This window comes from Vidua chalybeata, chromosome 19 (genome assembly GCF_026979565.1).
Source record: "Vidua chalybeata isolate OUT-0048 chromosome 19, bVidCha1 merged haplotype, whole genome shotgun sequence".
Taxonomy (NCBI): domain Eukaryota; kingdom Metazoa; phylum Chordata; class Aves; order Passeriformes; family Viduidae; genus Vidua; species Vidua chalybeata.
The window spans coordinates 11,254,267-11,275,875 of NC_071548.1; the positions used below are offsets into that span (position 1 = coordinate 11,254,267).

General features: G+C 45.4%; 1 protein-coding gene across 4 annotated transcripts in view; it reads right to left on the reverse strand.

Moving 5' to 3' along the window:
• Window positions 1-18,232: 18,232 nt before the first annotated feature.
• Window positions 18,233-21,609, reverse strand: part of STXBP4 (syntaxin binding protein 4) — a 67,399-nt gene continuing 64,022 nt past the window's right edge. For 3 of the 4 annotated variants that reach the window (XM_053960185.1, XM_053960184.1, XM_053960188.1), the window contains one exon: window positions 18,233-21,327. In XM_053960185.1, coding sequence (XP_053816160.1) covers window positions 21,216-21,327 — 112 coding nt within the window. In that variant the 3' untranslated portion in view covers window positions 18,233-21,215. The remainder of the gene's footprint in view (window positions 21,328-21,609) is intronic. The other variant, XM_053960189.1, reaches the window with a different exon arrangement.

Below are 21,609 nucleotides of genomic sequence, written 5' to 3' on the forward strand. Positions count from 1 at the left end.
TGTTAATGAGCCTGAACGTTTGACCCCGCTCGGGGCATCCGAGCGTGGCGGCTCCCCCGGGGCAGCGGGACCCGGCGCTGCCGCGGTGTGAGGGGTTCGGGCTGCGGGGCACGGCGGGCGGGGGGGTCCCACCCGTGACTAAGGGAACCGGCCGTGGGCTCTGCGAGCGTTTCCCACCGAGCTCCCCCTGCCTCTCTTCCAGGTGTCACCCTGGGGTGACAGTGCTGTCACCAGCACGAGCAGGGCTCTCACCTGCTCACAGAATCCTTCGGGCTGGAAGAGACCTCTGGAGATCACCCAGTCCCACTCCCCTGCCCAGGCAGGGTCACCCGGGGCAGGTGGCACAGGAACGTGTCCAGGTGGGTTTGGAACATCTCCAGAGAGGGAGACTCCACAGCCTCCCTGAGCAGCTCTTGCAGGATTCTTCCACCCTCCATGAAAAGAAGCTTTTCCTCACGTTGAGGTGGAACATTTTGTGGTTTAGTTTATGGCCATTTTTCCTCATCCTGTCACTGGGTGCCACCAAGAAGAGTCTGGAGCCATCCTCCTGGCACCTGCCTTGGAGATACTTATATTGATGAGATCCCCTTGGAGATACTTATATTGATGAGATACTTATATTGATGAGATCCCCTCCCAGTCTTCTCCAGACCAAAGAGGCCCACCTCCATTCAGACTCTTCTTGTAAGAGATGCTCCAGACCCCAAATCACCTTTGTGGCCTCTGCTGGACCCTCTCCAGCAGCTCCTTTCTCTCTTGTCCTCAGCAACCCAGGATGAGACACAACACTGCAGATGAACCTCATCAGGACTGAGTAAAGGGAGAGGTCACACTCTTCCTAATGCACCCAGGATCCCACTGCCCTCCTGGCCCCCAGGGCACATTGCCAGCCCCTGATCAACTTGTCATCCACTGACTCCCAGGCCCTGTTTTTGCTCAAATGGGACTTTCCTCCCTACTCACCATGATCTGCATTCAAGCACGGTTGACTTTCCATCTGCTCTGGCCTTCAGCCCGTGCAGGCTGTGCAAGAACTGCATTAGTCCCAGAGTAACTTCACCCTTCAGGTGCCTGTGGGCATCTGTATCTCCCTTATTCTCATTTGGGTTTTCTTTTGAATCGCATTTTGCAAACTTTTACCATCTGTGTTTATTTGTGACTCTTTCTTCAAAAGTCAGCTTTTAACCATCAACAAATATAAATAATCATAAATATTCACTAGAAGCAAATGAAGATAAGTTATGTGCATAAACTTATAGAAAACTTATAGAAATATAAGCTGTCTGAGGAACAGTTATGTTCTCCCCTTGTGTATCTACTGTATCTATTATGTGTGTGAGCAGGAGCAGGACTGAGGAACGGCTGGAGCTGTGTCAGGGAGGGTTAGGCTGGATATCAGGAAAAGGTTCTTCCCCCAGAGGGTGCTGGGCACTGCCCAGGCTTCCCAGGGAACTGGCACGGCCCCAAGGCTGCCAGAGCTCCTGGAGCCTTTGAACAATTCTCTCGGGGATGCACAAGGTGGGATTGTTGGGGTGTCTGTGCAGGGCCAGGGGTTGGACTCAATGATCCTTGTCAGTCCCTTCCAACTCAGGATATTCTATAATTCTATCATCTGTTATTAGGTGTCTTGTTAAATGAATTGCCTAAAACAAGCAACTGATGAAAGTCCAAAGTACACTCAAATCAATAAAACTGCACTGGCACAACCAAAAACATGAAGATTGGGGATTGTGACCATCAGGCCCTGCAGAACCAGAGACAAGTGACAGGAACAGACTCAGGGCATGGCTGAGCAGAGCCTGGGAGAACCTTGGGATGCCACAGATGCCACATGGTTCACAACTGGAGCAGGGGTGTGATAGCAGCAGCACAGGAGTTTTTAAGTGTCACCTAAGCAAGGAAAAAAGCCGTGGATTATTAAATGACTGTACACGTACCAACATTGCCTCAGACGGCCAAATTGCTGGTTAGTGGAAACCTTTAATTACAGAGGTACAGATGAGTGACACAAAGATTAGGGTGATTGCCAATCCATATGCAGATGTGGTACAGAATGTTTCTTCTATGTGGTCTAAAGAAAAATAGATGCATTTAGGAGATATGATAAGCAGCAAAGAAGAGTAAACAGAAGATGTAAAAGTAATGGGGATACTGCGAAACATCAGTAACAAGATTAGTTCCCAGTGGAAGCTCAACTTGAGCACTACTTGTGTTTTTATGATTATTGATCCAACTCAAACAGAAAGAAACAGCATTTTCAGCACCACAGAAGGACACAAAACCTTCACTGCTTGACACTGAATGAGGTAAATTATAGGTAGATCAGTGCAAGTGTGGAACAAAAGGAAGCCTCTCTGAGCACTGTGTGCAGTTACAGACCCTGCATTCCCAACACCCAGGAGCTGGGAATTTCCTGGATGAGAAAGCCAAAATAACTTCCTGATTTATACACCAGCCAGCAAAGCTGAGCAGAGTACCTGAGCAAGGTGCTGGAGCTGTTATTTTCGGTCTCACACGACAGGAACAGTAATTTAACTCCAGCCATGCTACACAGGCAGATTTCATCCCGATTAACCTAAATTCCAGGTTGTCAGGACACCATGTTGTTTGTACATACAAATTACTGATTTTTACTTGCTACACTTTTCCACAGGTGGCCTCTAATTCCTTTGTGCTGTTTTGACCACTGGCTGACCCCACATGGTTCATGCCAGGTAAAGCCTACCAAGACAAAACAGAGCTAATTATACTATACTATACTATACTATACTATACTATACTATACTATACTATACTATACTATACTATACTATACTATACTATACTGATAATGAATGATACTATACTATAATGATAATGAATTTCTCCATTTTCCAATTGCAATACAATTTCTGGCATGTGTTCTTAGCTTAGCATTCAACCATAAAACGTCTATTTTATGGCTTATGAAAGACTATGCAGCTGCTTAGTTTTTGTATTGAAAATCTCTTGATAGGTGCCCTATTAAAAAAATTTATCTCAACCAATATTTATATTTCTGCTCATGGTTGTTTCCATCACTGACATCGGTTATATGAAAAATCTGATTCTTTTCAAACCAAGTACCCAGTGGTTAATGTACCGTAAGATATTTTTTTTTAGTGTGATTATTTTCTTTAGCAAAGACAACCCACAAGGCCATTTTGAAGTCGAAAACTCTTTCTACTTTTCAGGGGTCCTTCTACCAAGATGCACGTGGTGATCACTGCCCTGGACCATCCCACCTGGGGTCCCCGAGCACCCACGGACTCCGATGGCTGCTGCGGGGTGGGGTCGGGGGATGCTCAGCCGGAGCCCCACGGGCAGAGGCCGGTTTGGACCGCAGCGGGTCCCGAGCACCTCGGGGCGGCCATCGGGGGGGGCCGGACACCCCGACACCCGCAGAGCGCCGGCCGCGGTGCCGGAGGCTCGGCGGAGGAGACACCGATGGGTCCGTGAGGGAAGGACAGGGACAGGGACAAGGACAAGGACACGACCCTGCGCCCCGCCCGCCGGTCACGCGGCTCGGGGGGCAGCGCGCGCGGGGCTGTCACGTGAGCGCGCGCGCGCGAGCTGTGACCTACTTTGGGCCAATGGCGGGGCCGCGGGCGGGCGCGCACAGCCCCCTCAGGGCCCCCGTGCCACCCCCGCCACGGCCAGACAGGGGTGTCTGTGTGGGAAAAGGGGGTGTCCGTGTGGGAAAAGGGGTGTCCCGGTGGGAAGAGGGGGTGTCCGTATGGGAAAAGGGGTGTCCCGATGGGAAAAGGGGTGTCCCTGTGGGAAAAGGGGGTGTCCGTATGGGAAAAGGGGTGTCGCTGTGGGAAAAGGTGTCCGTATGGGAAAAGGGGTGTCCCGGTGGCACAGGTCCTGCTGACGGGATGTTGTCCTGCTGAGGCACGGCGATCCGGCCGGGCAGGGGGTGTCAGGGGTGCTGCAGAAGGAAGGGAATGTCCAGGCTGGAAGGTTGCTCTGCCGTGAGCTGTTGCCCTGCCATGCCATGTGTTCCGCCGCCGAGGCGAGCGGCGGCTTCGGCACCGATCCCGTCATCGCCCCCTGTGTCCCGCCACCTCCCGCCCGCCTTGTCCTGTGTCCCCATGTCCGGCCCCGGGGCACCGTGCGGGACGAGCCCTCGCTGGGGCAGAAGCTCCCCCGGGCCCCCGGGAGCTCCAGCGGCCGCCGCCGCTCGGAGCCGCTCCCGCTGAAGCCGCGCACGGAGCGCTGCGGGTCAGACCTGGCTCGGGTCGTGACTACCGGGACAGCGGGGACCGCGGATGTCGCGTTTGGGTAACCCTTGGCCTGGCCTGCACTCGGTCCTGCCCTTAGATCGGAATCTGTTCGTGCCCCTTTGCTGAAAACTCAATAACCCCCTCCTGCCCCAAGTTATTTTAAACGCGTTTTACGAAGGAGGGACTGCAGGCTTTAGGTAAAAATCTCCAGCATGGTTCATGAGATTCATTTTCTCACTGTTTTGCAGCAGTTCCCATTCTCTTATACATTACCTTGGCATAGCCTGTAATGGAAATTGGGAATTCTGTTCTCAAATATCTCCTGGAAACATGACTGCAGGGTTTTTTCTGCATGGAGAAAGCTGGAGTGAAAGTGGGTTTTTAGGGATCCAGCTGACCAGTATGTTCCAAGGCACCTACCTGTATTTTCTCCATAAACATGGATGAAAGTGGGGCAGGAAGACGATGCAGTAATCATGGCTTAGCAGAATTATGGTTACTGATAGATGGAGAGACACCCACTCCCATTCCGGGAGAAAGGTCAAGTACAGTCAAGTTTGTGGTCTAGAACTCTGTGTGTATTTAAATATATACTGGTCTGAAGAATTCAGGCTTTTCTCTTTCTGTCTCAGGGTTAAATGGGAGCCAGTACTGTATGTGCAGTGAGAGATCTCTGAAACCTGAGAGATCAAATCTTCTAGTCAGGTATCTGTATGGTCACATCTGAACTGCTACTGTCACTTCATTCCTCTGTTAAATATGTTCTGTCTGGAGAAAAGAGTTGCAAAAGTAGGCGTCAGAGAACAAGCTGCAAGATGGAGAGGATAAATAATGCAAGAACAAGTGTTCAGGTCAAGGCACAGGACAGGCTGAAAAAGCAAATGGTTTATAGTATCTTAAATACCCACTGGTTCATCCACTGAGTGGATCTCCACTTCAGCCCTTTGGGAGCCAAAACAATGGATGAAAAGATTGAGTGAGATGCTCACTCAAAAAAAACCCCAAAACCAACAGAAAACCAACCAAACAAACAACAAAAAAAAACCAAACAAAAAAACCACAAAACAAACAAAAAATTAAAAAAAAAACAAAACCACCCAAAAAAACCCCCAAACAAACAAACCAAAAAACACCCAAAAAAAACAACCCCCCCAAAAAAACTAAATGGGAGAGAATTGGAAAAGGCTCATGATTCAGCCTTTGTTTTAGTTCTGATTTGTCCCAAAGCAGTGCAAGTTCCCAGGCTGGCCTCACAGGGCAGTGCAGTTCCAGCTATGTGACGCAGAACGTGGAGGGCCATGAAAAGCCACATGAGAATGCTCAGATACCCACACCCAACTGAGCTGAAAAGCAGCAGCTTTTGAAGAGAAGGTCGACAGACACCGAGGGGCAATGGCTGCCCCCCACCTCCCTCCCCTCCAGAGAGGTTCTTGCCAGAGCCCTCACTTGGCTTTCCAAGTAAAAGCTGTTACCCACAGCACTGAATTACTGAAAAATGGATATTTATTGTCCCTGTGGGGTGCAGCTGAGCAAGCTGCTGGGGCTCCTCACAAGACGAAAAATGCCTGTTGAATGAACCATGCTCCCGCCTTTTTTTTTTCCATCATTTTTTAATTTTTTTTTTCTTTAAAGTTTAATTGAATGTGGGAGAGACAGGTTTGGAACTGCTTTTGGGTGATGGCAGAGGAACTTTTCTTAAGTAATCTGGGGTGGTTCCAAAAGGCATTCCAGTTCTCAGAAAAATAGGTATTACTAGTCGTTGCTTATATGCTGTGAGTTGAAAGATTAATAATTTTCTCTGCCAAAGTTTACAGGCAGCCTTTACTATGACAGGGTAGATCAAATACATGTTCTTGCCTGGGCAGCTGACCTGGTTTGAACTCAGTAAGTGTGGCTCTCAGTGATGACTACAGTTTTGGAACAAATACTCTGCTCTGCTTTTTAAAGCAACCTTCCCCCTGTGAAGCATTAACCAGACTCTCAAGGCCATTCCAGGCACCTCGTGCCTTTGGTGCCTTTGGCAAATTATTCAGACCCAGTAGGTGTAAGCAGCCAGATGACAGAACTGGATTGAGACAAGAGATAAGGGAGTAGCTGGCCTGTTTTTCAGTCAGACCTTCCCTTCAATAAGGACAACTCCCAGCTGGTGCCAATGGGAAAAACAACTTGATCCTTCCGTTTATTCCTCTGCACTCCATTCCTCTTCCTTTTTCACTCTTGGCTTGTGTGCTGCAAAAAGATAGTTTAGAAATAGCTGTTCTTACATGCTCAGGCTGTTTGATATTGGAATTTGGCATTGGTTTTACTGGAGACAGAAGAGCACCCACGAGCACAGAATAAAACAGCCCATCCCCAGGCAGAGCTGCAGCAGAAGGGAGGAGTGAAAGGTACAGGAGCTGAGCATCATCCCCTCCTTAATCAGAGTTTCTATTGAATTCAATGACCCAGATTTCTCTGACTTCAAATGGCTGCTTTCAGAGAGCTTGCCGGAGGCATGGTGCAGGGGAAGGTCAGGCAGAATTTTGCCTGAAGAATTCCACATGCATAGGCTTATCAGCTCGGGATCTGTACAGCTTGATACTGCAAACCGTGCTCTCCAACGAGCTGTCTCCTAGTCACTGAAGTGATTGCTGCCCTGGGCTTCAGGCTTGCTAGGCTGCCCTAAGCTTGGGATTTCTTTCTGTGATTAGTTCTGTGACACCCACCTTGCTCCCAGGTTTCCCTCTTGAAAAAACAAAATGCAGAAAGCACAGACCAGTTCTTAATCGTATAGGTTTAAATTATTAAGAACCCAGAAATGTGATAAACCTTTCTTATCTTTGTCAGGAAAGCCTGACCTTCTGGGGAAGACTGGGAAAATTCCTACAGATGATTTATGTCTGTAGGCTTCTAAACATAAAGGCATTAAAGTCATGCTATGTCTTTTAAGGAAAGAATTACTGTAACAGCAGCAAGTAGTGCAGAAATGCACATTATTAACTGTATGCAGTTTGTCCTGCAGGTTTAGATTAATTAAATGTTGTTTCTGCGACTGGAGGTGTTCTTTTCCTCCTCTTTTTTAATGCTCTCCCCCTCTCAGTTCCATGCAGTACCTGAGCAGATTCCTGACACTGCTGCCAGCCCATAGTGCCCTTCCTGGGTACACCAGGTACACCCAGACAGGGCGTTCTGCTAAATTACCACCTCTCTTACGGCACATTTTGTTCTATTTAAATCTCTCATCAGGAATTTCAGCTGGTAACTAGTTGCCATATCATATCAGAATATGTTAAATATCAGCCTACCAGGCTTCCCAGGTTTTTGAAAACCTGCTTATGCAAATATCAATGCAACACAGAGACTGAACACTGTCTTAAGAGGCAAATGCACCCTAGATTCTGTGTGTGTTTATCTCCCTACTTTATTTGATACAGAAAGTCCGATTAGGCCTCTAAAGATTACAGTTTAAAAAGGCTTGGAAAAATAGAGTAAGTTGGACTTTTAAAAAAATGTCTTATTCCAACTCAGAAGCAGCTTTACTGATAGAGAGTATCCCAAGGCTGGATTTCAGTGGCATGGCTGGGTGTTTTTCAGAAGGAAAAGGTGGTATCTTCCCATAATCATGTGTTGGCTTTGTCCTACCAGCATCCAGGGTGATGCAGGACGGAGCAGCTGCACACTGCAGACTGTGCTCTGAGGGACAGGGACAGACCAGAGCCCTCCTGCCTCTCCTCTGCTGGAGTAAGCAGCTCTGCAGAGTCCTGGTGGCTCCTCTGCAAGCCCAGGCTCATTGCTTGGGTCTCCTGTGAGGACAGATGTGCACAGAGACAATGTACACTGAAAGAGACACCTCGTGTTTGCCATTTCATGCAGCACTCAGATCTGTAAAGTTTTTCTGCATTAAAGTGAAATGTTTAAGTTAATTGAGATGAATACAATGACAGCTGGCAGCTGTATCTTAACAACCCCTCAACATACACAGGCACAAGGAAGCAAAGCAGACCTGCTATTGTTTGTTGCTTTGTTCTGCCTTTGACTTTTTTTTTAATGCCATGATTTCTTTTAAAGTTTTCTGCTCTGATCTGCAGCAATATGGGTGCATAATTGACTGTATTTGGACTGAAGATATCCTTGTCTGTACATTTTCCTGGCCAGGCATTTAGACTACAAGCTGTATGGAAAGCGTCAGGCAGAAAGTTATGCAAAAAACATCAGACAGGACTGTTTTAATATTAAACCAGCTTTGTAATATTTTTATTCCCATTAATTTTTAAAGCCTTAAAAAAACCCCTTTATTTAATTGGCTTGCAGAGTAAGTTAGTTTTGGAGGCTTAAAACTAGCTTTTTCATAACAAGTTTCTTAGGTTTGGGGTTTTTTGTTTGGTTGGTTTTTTTAACTGCCAAAGGGCATAAACATATAATTTTCTATAGCTACCTGACAGCATCCATGCAGGGAGATAAAGATGTTCTCCTCCTGTATTTTCCCTTAAATGACTTTGACCTGGAGAATACATTATGCTGATTGGCATGAGAAAGAAGGCTGTGATCTTATTTTTCCTGTTTGTTATAGCAGCTTCAAACTTATCAAAGAAAGAGAGGCTTTTTAGATGGCTGCTTGCCAACAGCACTAATCAGAATTTTAATGAGATTTTTTGAGGCCTAAATTAGGTCTAATTAACAATGTATAAAGCTAATGTATAATGTGATAGAAGGATGTAGCCTACTGCATATAGAATGGGTTCCAATCTCTTTACAAATAGAAATGTTGAACAAAGTGCACATTTTTGTGCAGGTTTACATATCTGCAGCTCCCTAGTATTTCTACTGTTATGCCTTATTAACAAATTGCCTTTGGAAAATGTGGACTTCATAACAACTTTGGCATCCCTTCAAGGGAATAATGCAGGTTTTTATGGCTGAACCCCCCTGTGTGGTTCCCACTGACTGATGCAGACCCCTGGGTACTGCAGTGATCCCTTTGCTATCCTCCTGTCTCCCTGTGGCCCAGTGTTCCCATTGTTTGTGGGAGAGAACTGGCCTGGGATTCCCATTTCCCAACCAGCACTAAAGGCAGGGTTACATTTAGTCCACACACACTGTTTTTCTCCAAGCATTTAAGACAGAAAATGATTAACAACTCCAGAGTGTTATCCTCAAAGCATGACCTTGTTTCTGCCGCCAAAGGGTATTTATATATTATTTTAATATATTTATTTATATATATTTACATAATATATATTATTTATATACTGTTATTTATTATATATATTTTGTGCAAGGAGGGATGAACCAAAAGGATTTTTCTCTATACAGGAGTTTGTAGCTATTTATGGTACCACAATTCAGACATATAAACTACTAAAAAAACCCCAAACTTGTATCCCTGTTGCTCATACGAAGCTTAATACAATTAAACACCTCAAAGTATAGAATTGCTGCTTCTGCCTAAGTAAATATTTTTATTCATATACTCAGACCATTCACTGGGAACCCTCTTGTAAAGCCTCTTTCCAAATTTCATGTTTAGTAAACAAATCTCATTTCTTTATGCCAGAAAAATCAATACCTCTTCTGATTCATTTAGCTCATGACAGATGACCAGCAGCAGTAACAATGGGGGCACAGAGCCCAATGAAACAGGCCAGAACAGAATGAATATAAACCCCAGAATAAACTCTGTCCCTCTCACAAGCTCAGGCTCATCAGTACTGTGCTGTTGGGCTGAAGTGTTCAGAACACTTGAATGGGACTTTAAGTGCTGCTCCAGAACAGGTTTATCTGCAAAGTTGTAACCAGAGCTTACACTAATTAATAGAATCTGTAGTTAATGAGGCAGTGTGTCAACAGACCATAAACGTTGAACCAACATCAGACATACTCCAAGGAAGCTTAAATAGCCATTTCAAATGTGTATTTCTTGAAGTGTTTAAATAAATATATTCACATCAAGTTTAAGGAAAGAGCCAAACCACAGGGCAGAGGGAGCCAGAATCATTTTGCATCTGTTACAACACTCAGAATAATGTTTGGGTTGATTTATGGGGGAAATATTTGTTTTTGAGCTGGAATTTTGGTAACTTGGAACAGATGTTCACAGTGTTGAAATACTGTCTGCCCATGCAGCTCTGTTAAATCAAGTACTGTTACACATTTAAACTAATCTAGGAAAGAAATTAATATACTGTGAAATTGCTAATCTTACAAAAGGTACATACAAATGGGATTCCAATTTGATCATCTTTCCATTTTATTGGAATCTCAAGCCACACAATAACACCTGCGAAAAATTACCAGAGCAGTGAGATTTCATCTGGTTTGTGACCCCAAAGGAGAGCAAGTGCTTGGCTATCACTATTTTTTTCAAAGTGTTTTTCGAAGTGTTGAACCAAATCAGCTTTCTGACTTTTTTCCCACCATCGCTGAGCCAGGGGATATTTAAACAATGCAGAGAGAAGAAGATTCTTGTAATGAGAGCATTATTTGTGCCTCCTAAAAATCATTACGAATTCGGTATAATATTTGTTTAAAGTCCTATATCTATCTATCTCTTAAAGACCTCTGACTGCAGAGCAGCTCTGAATGCAGCTCTCTTTCCCCACTGATTCACTCACATCCATCACCACTCAGCCAGAGGAGTACTGGGAGGGCGTCTCCACCCTCGTTCCCTTGGCCGGGGGAGCAGCGTGGTCTGAATCCCACAGAGGGCTTTGCATTCGCCCCAGCGGCACTGAGCTCCCCAGCTCTGAAGCAAATGGCACTTCTCTGACTTTGGAGAGGCTGCATTTTTGCCTTTTCCCCTTTTTTTCTTAGGCAGCAAGTTGCAGTCTTCTCTCCAAGCACAAACATCTGCTGATGTGAATTCCAGGCTGCCAGCAGAGCTCTGCCTGATATCTTTACGAGGGCTGTGATTCCTTCTAGGAACTTTCAGATATTCTAGTGCTGTATTCTTCCTTCCCAGAAGAGATCCAGGTGAGGTGGTCTGCAGCTGTTTCATGGCTATCCCATTTACAGCCACCTCTTCCTCCTGTGCCATCACTCTGTTCTTAGAGACCGATGGCACTGCCTGTGCCAGGGGCTTGTTCCTGAGTGAAGCAAACATTTTGAATTACTGTAAGCTGAGCTCTTGCAGTTGTACCCAGCCATGTTCCCTCCCTGCTTTGGTGCCCTCCTGGCATGACATGGCATGATCCCTCCCTCAGCCTGGGATGTGCTGCCGCTGCCAGGGTGCAATATCCCTGAGTACTACCAGCTGGGACAAGGGGAGGCAGAGCAGGGGGACTGTGGGGTCTCTCCTGTTCCACACCAGTATCTCATCCTGAAGGATGCACTGGGAACGCCGGGAGAACTGGTGTCTCAAGCTTGTTGTGCATACACAGTACAAATGCAGATTTCACTCGTGTGTTCTTTGCAGGCAAGTTTGTATTATAGTGGTGCCATGAGTCACATCCTCAGCTGGCATGGATACAGAGTCCCATCCGCTGGCTCCATTCATCATAATCAGCCCCTCACAATACTCTGCATTTGTGCTTGTACAACTTGGGGACTGTTTTTCTCCTTGGGGTACTTCTTCCTCTTTATCCTGGAGCTGTCGGGCAGGGCAATGCCTCCATGGCCAAGAAGCTTCCATGCAACAGAAACAAAACGTCAGCTGCTGCAGACTTTTAGACAAGATTTTGGGAACATTTCTCTGATGCTTTGCTCAGATATCCAGCATCATTATTTTATCTTGGTCATTATCTAACTGACTTGTCAAAATTCTGTTGTGTAAATTCTTTCCTGGAAAACCTGTCCTTTCTGCAAGAGGCTATATTATTATTTTTATTTTCTTGAGCAGGAGATAAAAAAGTTATAAACTTTTTTTTTTTTTTTTTTTTACTACTGATTTTGAAGAATAAAATTTTCTTGTAATTTAAACCTTTACACTTGATCTGGAGCCTTCAGTTACTGAGACAGTTCAGTGCAGGGGTGGAAGCACCAGGCTGGTGACCTTGGCTTTCCAACCCCTGCCACCACTTGCTGCATGACCTTGGAAAAGTCACTGAATTTTCATCAGCGTTGTCTCTCTCTCTTTGTCCCTGTTTCCTGTAGGATCAGGTAGGGGGATCTTAAGAGGGTAACACCTGTATGCCACTTGAGTATTTGCCAGAGTTGACTGTGGGATTTCTTAGATATATAAGGTAACAAGGTCTGTTATGACACTGTAAGGTTGCAAACCTCTTGCACACAGCAGCCAGGTACTTGTTTCCAGTAATAAGTCTTACAGCAGTACATTAGATTTCTCAGAACCTCACAGTAACATTCTTTTTGGATGAAGATCCTCCATCTCTCAAGCCCCTTCACTGAGCTGTTTGGAGGCTGCTCGGCAGTGTCTGCTCGATAAGTGTCAGTGTTGACCTCAGTCACTGCAGGTTTCTGCACAAACCCTCTTACAATTGCTCCTCATAGGAAAGCCAAACTGCTTAGACCCTAGTTGGATTTGGGGGTTTTGATCCTGACAGGTGCTGGTGGTTGTTGAGAGCTGAGCCACCCTCAGCCCCTCGGAGCAGGCGATGGATGTGGCTAGTGAGGGTCCACCTTGGGACAGGGACACTGTGAGATGCTGTCCTGCAAGAAAATACCTTGATTGGTCTGTGTTGTGAGTAGGCGAGACTGATTTACTTAAGAGTTGCACGTCGTTTGGAAGTCAGTCAAATGTTTTGTTATGCTAAGATTAGTTGCTCTTTAGTAATCTCTACTACAACAATTCACTCTCACTGTTGAAATGCAGCTGCTACAGCTCCCTGCCACAGCGACTGGGTTTGAAATTCAAAGAAATCTGTGGAAATGTCATATTTCTGGCATAAGGGTCAGAAAAGTGTCTGTGGTGGTCCATACAACTGGCTTTTCTGCAAAGGGAACACTGGCTTTATTATAAACATAGGATTTGCTGTCGTCTGATTGTGCTTGTAAATTTGAATAAAAAGTAAAACATGCATGAGTTTATGGCAGAGGATCCTGTAACTAACACACACTGTGGTTGTAGACATAAAATGCTGTGGTTTTGCTTTGTTTAGAGAACAAACTTGTCAGCAGAGACCCCTTTGTGATACAGCAGCAGCATCAACAGCACTGATGGGAGTTTGAAATCAACTGGAAAACCCATTAGGCTTTCCAGTTTTATATTAGTTAACAGGAGATGTGATTTCTTTTAAATATTTTTAACACTTCCCCTCAAAATTACAAAAATCAGACTGATTTTTATTCCAATTTGCAGGTTCTCCAGGCAGAGGACTTTGTCTACAAGAACTGAGCACCCTGGTAGCTTCTCCCTGGCTCACAGAGTGAGGCTGTGACAGAGGATGGCAGGAGCTATTCTGAGCTCAGAAGTCTTCCCTAATGTCACTTTCCTTTCAATCAGGCATGGATTTCTCTTTTGTGTTCCACTAGCTGCTATTCTCTTTTACAAAGAAAGATCTCAGCTGGGTTTTCTGTAGCAGAGCTGGCTCTGCTTGAGCCCTGTGTGCCAGCAGTCCCCTGGCTTTTACGTGCTGTTTTACAGCTGTTCAAGAGGCTGCTGTAAAGACCAGAGGGCACCCTGGCACTGGGCTAATCCATCAAGGCACTGGGTTTTTCAAGAGCAGTAGAATCTCACTCCAACTCTGGATCTCAGCAAAGCAGATGAGGTTTCCTGACTTCCTGTGCCTCAGTGTATGGACGCTGAAGATGATGTTTGCCTTGAGAGATGCAGAGGAATGACGGCATTCCCACGAGGATCAATCTTGCTGGGAGCACAAGTGAGGCTTCCCTGGAAATGTGGTACCATTCCAAGTGGAGGCTCCGGGGAGAAGTCTGCCAGCAGCCTTTTCATCTTCCCTGCATCCTGACTCATGAATAAACATAGGCAGAGAGGGAGGAGATGAAAAGCAGCCAGGACCGTGTTGCTGCGGAGCTGTGGATCTTCCCGGGCAGTGCCTATAAATGGCTCCTCCCTTTCGGGGCTGCCCAGGGTTTAAGCAGGTGTTCCGGTGTCTCCCTGAAGGGAAGGAGAGCAGCCCATGGCACCCACGTGCTAAAGCAGCTCCCACCGATTTTAGGTCACATTAACAGAAAATCTGGGGATTTGCTCTGCTCCCTCTGCTGCCGCGGCTCCAAGCATCAGCCGCGTCTGATCTGCCTTCAAGGGAGGCTGGAATCTGTTTGAATCCCACTGTTACCTACAATTTTAACACGTGCTCCGCCTCCCAAAGTTGTGTGAACCGGCACAGGGCTGTCGTGTGCAATAGTCTTAAAATCTAGGCAAGTTAACTTTGAAGAAAATCTCTGGTTAGGCAGTAGTTCCTGCTAGCAATTACCAGGCTTTTATCTGTAGCTGTCACTGCACTGTAAAAAGTGGCAGTTACTCCCATTTTACAGAAGAAGCAGATGTTCTAGGGACATCTGAATAGATTTAATGCAGAAATTGCATGCCTAAAAGGTGTTCTAGAAAATCTCATCATTATCACATGACTGATTTTATTCAGTGCACCCAGGAATTCAGATCTGCTGGGTGTGCTTTGCTTCTCTTATTTGTTTTAAAGCAATAGTTCTGAAGTTTTCATTTTGTTCCTCTGCTGAGGCAGAGGAGGAGCTGGAATGAGACTTTTTTCTTTTTTTTTTTTTTTAGGCAAACTTTTGGGTATGGATTTTTTCAGAACTTCTTGAGGTTTAATTTGGTTTTGTGATCAAGAGGCACAGAAGTCACATTTGTGAAATCCAATTAGGCTCCAGCCCTGGCAGAGACACGACATGAGGCACGTACATCCATCTGAGTCCCTGTGCCTCCCTGCTTCTAAAGCCCTCAGCCTCCATGGCAGAGCTGTGCTTCTTATCTCAGGTATTTGGGATTACTGCAAACTCAATTTACCCACTTGGGAGCTATTAGAGCTGCAGTCCTTCCCTTGGAAACGCAGTAGTGACAGGGAGTGAGCTGAGCACTGCTCTGCTCCAGGGGCGGGATCAGATCAGAACCGGGTAGGGCAGGAGAGCTGTAGGTGGATGGATCCAAGAACAATTTCTGGGTGCAGTGGGCACAGAGGAAGGTGGCCATGGCTTTGGCCAGGAATTACAGCCTGCTCTGCACATCTCTGCTTGTTCACCTCCCTGCCTGCAGCTGCAGCTTGTTGGTGCCTTTGCAGAGCACGCTGGTTTTTAGACTGAGGGCTTTCCAGTACAATGAGCTAAAAGTTGTCAGCCCTACCAGGGAAGAACTCCCCTGGTGACACTCCCTAGGATCTAGCTCCTGAGCTCAGGGAGGTGGTGATCCCCTGACAGGGTGCCCCTGTCCTCACTCCAGCCCCAGAGCCCTTGGCTCTAGCCCCAGAGCCCCTTCCCTTCTGGCTACAGCAAAAAAAGGAACTCAATCCTTCTCTTACCTGGAGAGCTGTAATTTCCCTCAGCCACATCAGAAGCTGAATTGCTAATCCTCCCCATGCTCCAGGCATGTCTCTGGCCCAGAACAGCTCCCTGGGAGCAGCCACTCGTGGTATTCAAAACGTCAGTCAGGATGACTACTGAGTTTTCTTATAAATGAGAACCTGCATTTTTATGAATGTGGTGAAATTACCAAGGCCTTTTCCTCCAGTTTCCTCTAAGCGGGTTAAATTGTGTATCCAAAACATTGGGACAAGCAACAATAACAAACCTGGTCTGAAACAGACTTCAGGGTTTTGTACCAAACAACCCTCTGAGCACAGCAGTAAAACATTTTTCTGTTATCCTCAGCCAGCCACAGGAGTTTTCCTGTTAGTGAACATTTACTATTGATTTCATTTTTGGCTTTTGTATTATTCTCTGCAGGACTCTAAGTAGTTATTGGAAACAGCAGAGCCTGCAGGACTGTGCTGCTTCAGCACCTGCAGCCAGAATGGGTTAAGCATAGGAGAGTTTAGGCTCAAGGGACTGGACTGCATGTGCAAAGCTGAGCAGAGGAAGGAGTAAGAGATAATTGCATTTACACATCTTCAGTTAGTACCAAAATTCCCTTTGGCTGCATCTTTCAATTAGCCAAGTAACAAGACAGCCATACTTCAACAGTTAGGGCCTATTTCCCGATCCTCTGTATTATTATTATATACAACAGTTCTGCATTTAATTGACAGTGTAATATGGTCAGAGAGTGCCAGGCAGGTTTTTACTGGGCCTTTCTGCTCCTGCTCATACCATGCCATCAGTGATGAGCAGCTGTCTTTAGCTTGGAACACGTAAGCCCCACAGTGACTAATTACTGCCCCTAACGATGGGTCCCCAGTGGCTCAGTCTGGAGATTAAAATGTGCAGCTCAGCCAGGGCCTGAGATCTCCCCTGTCCCTGGAGAACTCCATGCTCCTGCTGTTCTCAGGAACAGTGGGGTTGGAAAGGAACAAGGATGCATTACCAGCCTTTGGAGTGAAAATGAAAACATCAGCAGGAACCCCAATGCTTTGCTTTCCTTGGATGCTTTCTCTTTCCTATATAAGTGCTATTATTGTTACATTTCCATTTCAGGCAAGAAACATAATTTAATTTCTTTTTCCATTTTTAAATGAATTCACATACAAGAGCAAGGATAGTCCTTGATGATAATAATAATTGGACCACAGGGAAATACTGCCTGTGGGTAGCTGACAGGCAGGGTACTTGAGAGGAGATGAAGACATTTCTGATCAGAGTGTAGCTTTTGGGGGTCAGGGTGAAATAGTGACTTATGTGAAACAGCAACAAAACTACTGATTTTTCATGGTTTGCTTTTAGCCAAGAAGCCTAACAATAAAACCAAAATTCCCCATAGTGACTGGCTGGAAAAATTGCATTCCTCCTCATCAGGATGAGGGATCATTTCAGCAACCTCCCTTGCTGGAGCCCTCAGTGAATAATAAGGATCATGTAGCTGCAGTTCAATGTCTCTATCAACATCCTTCTTAAGGTGAAGGAGGAACACAGCTTATGTGTGCTGTGGAAAAATGCTGGACTAAATTCTCTGGAGTCTCGAGCACTGCTGTAAACAGCATATTATCTTGTAATAAAATAACTAAAATAACAGCTGTATTATCTTGTAATAAAATAACTTGTCTTAGATGAGTGTTGTGAAAATACCAACCTATTAAATCCATGCCAACATCAGCTACTGTTGGTGGAAAAAAAATCTAGAATAAGCAATAAATAATCAAGCCACCAGAAAATATGAGCAGAGCCTGGATGGTACAACCTGTGAGCTGGCAGGTATTTTTAGTGGTACATGAAAACAATCCCCAGGGAAAGGCAAAGCTGGTTACAGAGGACAAAGGTGAGGCTTTAGACACTGGTATTTGATTTTTGGTGCACTATCACTGCAAGCAGCCAGGGGAAAGATTTACTAAGGTATTTAGGTACCTAAACATGCCTAGCAGCATTTATAGCAGCATCTAAGTAGGTTAGGTGCTTAATTCCCATTAACTCCACGAACATGTTTAAGCTGCTAAACATCTCTGCAAAGCTGGCCCCAGTGCCTGGGCTGACAGGTGCCAGTCTGAACTGGTGTGACTGCGCTCACTCCCTGCAGGGTCTTTGGAGTGGGGAGTGTTGGTAGCACACAAGGACCAGGAGCACAGAACTGAACAAAGGCTCCTGAGCCGACTTAAATTTCTGCTGCTGACTTTAAATAGAGCCACACCAAAGTCACTCAGAGCAGCACTTGCAAAAAGGCCACTGAATTTTGGAGCTTTTTTGGAGTCCTGTGTGTCTTGACCTGAGGGTTAAGAATCCCATCAGTTCCCAGAAAACGAAACATTTTGAAAGCCAAGCCAGAGCAGCATTTCCTGAGCTCCTGGAGAGTCTTGCCCACAGTCAGCCCTGCATAGCCCAGCCTGTTCCACAACCACAAATATTTTTCTTAAAGGATTTTCCTTTCCTTACCTCAGTGGCACCAGGCACCTCCTGAGTGTCAGAAAGAGACTTAAATAAATGAACCAAACCATTCCTAAAGCAGCCTCTTACAAGAGGCATTTCAACAGATGGAGAATGTTATGTGGGAGAGATTCATTACAATATAAAGGTGTAGTTTTATTAATTTAAAGGCTATCACATACACTTTAGTATCTTTTCCACTTAATTTTTTAAATTCAGGAAAAAAATGAAAATTTGCCGTTTACAGTGTTGCATTATGTTGACAACTGCTCTTTACAAATTCTGTTCCAAGTTATGCTAGAACCATTTTCTCAATAAACACAGTTCAGCTTAAGCAAAATAATTTTCACAAAACGATTTCACGTAAAGGAAGAGATGAGGGGAAATCAAGAGAAATAACCTAGGAAACAAGTATGCCAGTGTACAAAAATAGATGGGAACATTTGGAGATTGTAGGTAAGAAAATGTATTCTCAACCCCAGAGAATGTGAACTGGTGGATTATCTGAGGAGGGAAATGCTCACTGGAGCAGCTGAAGAGATGCAGAAATCTATTTCTAACATCTTTAATTTCTAGGCAAGTTTATAAGAGAGAGAGAGGAAGAGGCTCCAGGTTTGTGCCACACTGGGGTCTGTGGGAGGTGGCAGTGAGAGGAGCAGGCAGATTGTCCCCGTGCACAGCAGGCTGCACGCCCGGGAAGGGCAGCATGTGCAGAGCTGTGCTCCTGCAGCTGATCCAACAGAAGGACAGCTCTGAGCTGCTCTCCATGCAGCCCCTGCTCGTGCAGAGCCTGCCTGAGCCACAGTCCCCATCCCTAAATAGCTGCTCCCCTTTGGAGCACCCAGCTGGCTGACACAGCCACGAGCAGAGCGAATCAAGGCTGCAAATGGTGGCTCAAACCTCTCCTGAGCAGAACTGGGGAGCTGGAATCTGAAAACTCTCCTGAGCAGAACTGGGGAGCTGGAATCTGAAACCTCTCCTGAGCAGAACTGGGGAGCTGGAATCTGAAACCTCTCCTGAGCAGAACTGGGGAGCTGGAATCTGAAAACTCTCCTGAGCAGAACTGGGGAGCTGGAATCTGAAAACTCTCATGAGCAGAACTGGGGAGTTGGAATATTTCAAATCTGCGCAGGCTGGATATCACTGAAGTATGAACAGAAAGTGCTGTCATAAAGCATCCAAATGACTACTATGGCTACAGCAAATACCACAAGGAATTCAGATGACATGTCTTCTGTAGGTCATGAGTCTGTGCCGTTCTGAGAAAAGGGATTTAAATAAAAATGCTTCTGGAGTGTCCAAGCCTGACACTGAAGCACATGCTCTGTCCCTTTGGCCTGAGCTTTCCGGGAGCACAAAGGAGGCTGTAGAGCATGCAGGAGCCACTGGAGCAAATATGGCTAAACCATTCATGTGTTATTGCTAGGAGAAGTTTTCTTAGAAATGTAAGTTACTGTGGGTCTGCTGAGCAAGCTTTTTTCCCCTAATCCACACCACCTGTGTAGATTCACAGATAATTTGGGTCTGACCAAGTTGAAAGTACAAAACAAATTTTTCCTATTTGCTTATTCAATATACCCTGACATGACATCTACTTCCTGCAAAGCCTGTAAAGGCCTCTTTTGTGAGCTTCAGGAAGAACATTTGGTGATGTGCTCTCCAGCTCTCTGGCCAAGTGCAGGAGATTACTGGGCTGCTATTCAGAGGCCTGACTTGGATTTCAAAAAAAGGTGAATTATTTTGGTTCAAAAGGATCAACTGTTCCAGTGAGCCTGACCTGGCACAGCTCTGCACTGCTGAGGACAGAGAGTGTGGTCAAGGCACCAGAACTGCGAGTGAGTCTGATTTTGATATTCATTTCTCAGAAGACAAGGATTCTTAACTCCAATGCCACACCTGCTGAAGACAGACCTCAAAAAATGTGACTGCAACCTGTGCCTTCCTCACACTGCCACAATCCCCTTCTCTCTCCTGGACTGAAGCAGAAATAAGAGATTTCCTTTGGCATATTCATCAGTGTTTCTGCAGGTTCAGGTCTGTCTCATTCATTAGTAACACCCACCATTATATACACAACACACATATAAAGAGCCTCCAGAAAAATGTAGCACAGAATCATACATTTGACAAAGCTGACATCAGACATTGTGCTGTGAATAATGAGATTTAAAATATCCTGTGCTATTGAGGTACACAGAAACATTTCCATTAACTTGCACTAGCACCCCCCATCATTTTCTTTATCCTCTTTAAAACATCACTGATGTGTACAAAATGATTTTGTTCTACTTAGAAGACCAGTTCTGAGGAGGTGACTGATTTCTGCTGATCCTGGAGGTGGTTTCACAGGTTTCATTGTACTTGAAACTTCACAGCTTCCACTGAAGTATTTGATGTGTGTCTGTATTGGTTTAACAGAGTACAAAACTAGAATAATTTTCATATTGCCTCATATTGTTGTCAGAGTATGATGTCCTCTACGAAAACTTTCTTTTTATTTGACAACTTATCAAAGACACATTTTCTAAAGCTCAACAACCAATCTTAGTATTGTTTAAAAAGTCATCAGGGCTCCAATATTTGTAATAAATCACTAAATTTCTAGTAGCAAAACTTATTTGAAGATTTCTCCCATAGAAATAAGAGTTTTCAGTTAAGTCATTTCCATTATTCTCACTAGCATTGGTTCAAAACCTCCACCTCACTTTGCATCTCTCAGTCAACCATCAGCTGGAATCTACAACCAGTGGTCCCATCTTAAATCTCATGTTGCTCAGAGGTGTGAAAATTTCAGCTGACCTGGAAAATTCAGCTTCAGGTCAGGGAAATTACGGGTCTGTGGGGAAATAATGAAAAGATGGGACTAGGCCCTAAGGTAAGACTGATCCTGGGCACACCAAAATGCAGCAGATTAAGGACTCCTATGGCCCCTGCATCCTTTGTAGCACACATCAACAAACCCATCTCAAAACCAGCAGAACTTCCTCCAGCTTGATGGGGAGAAATGTCACCAGGTACTACTACATCACACTAGAAAGTAAGTAGATAAAAACCTGTGCATCTGCTCACTAAGGGACTAAAACCAGACAAACTGCTCTCTGTCCACAGCTGTCCTCAGCTCTTGGGCCCGGGAAGGTCTCTGATCCCATCCTCCTCCTCCTCGGAGCAAAGCAAGCTCAGAGCGCTCGTGACGGGATGGATCCAGGACGTTGTCTGTGTCACGTGGCTAGAAACCAACAAGAAATGCTATCAGCAAACCAAAAGAGGCTTACCCATCCCAAAACAAGGAACTGCAGGTGGAGTTGTAACAAACTTTATGACACCTTCAAACACAGAATTGTCTTTTTCTTGCTAACTGCAAGATTTTTAAAAACAAAATGTGGAGTCTTCAGACAGCCAGAACCTGGACTGAAGGTTCCATTTCCCAATCCAATAAAGAGAATGCCTTTGTATGAGACTCCTGACACAGATTGGTGACATTTCTTGTTAATTATTGGAGCTGCAGACA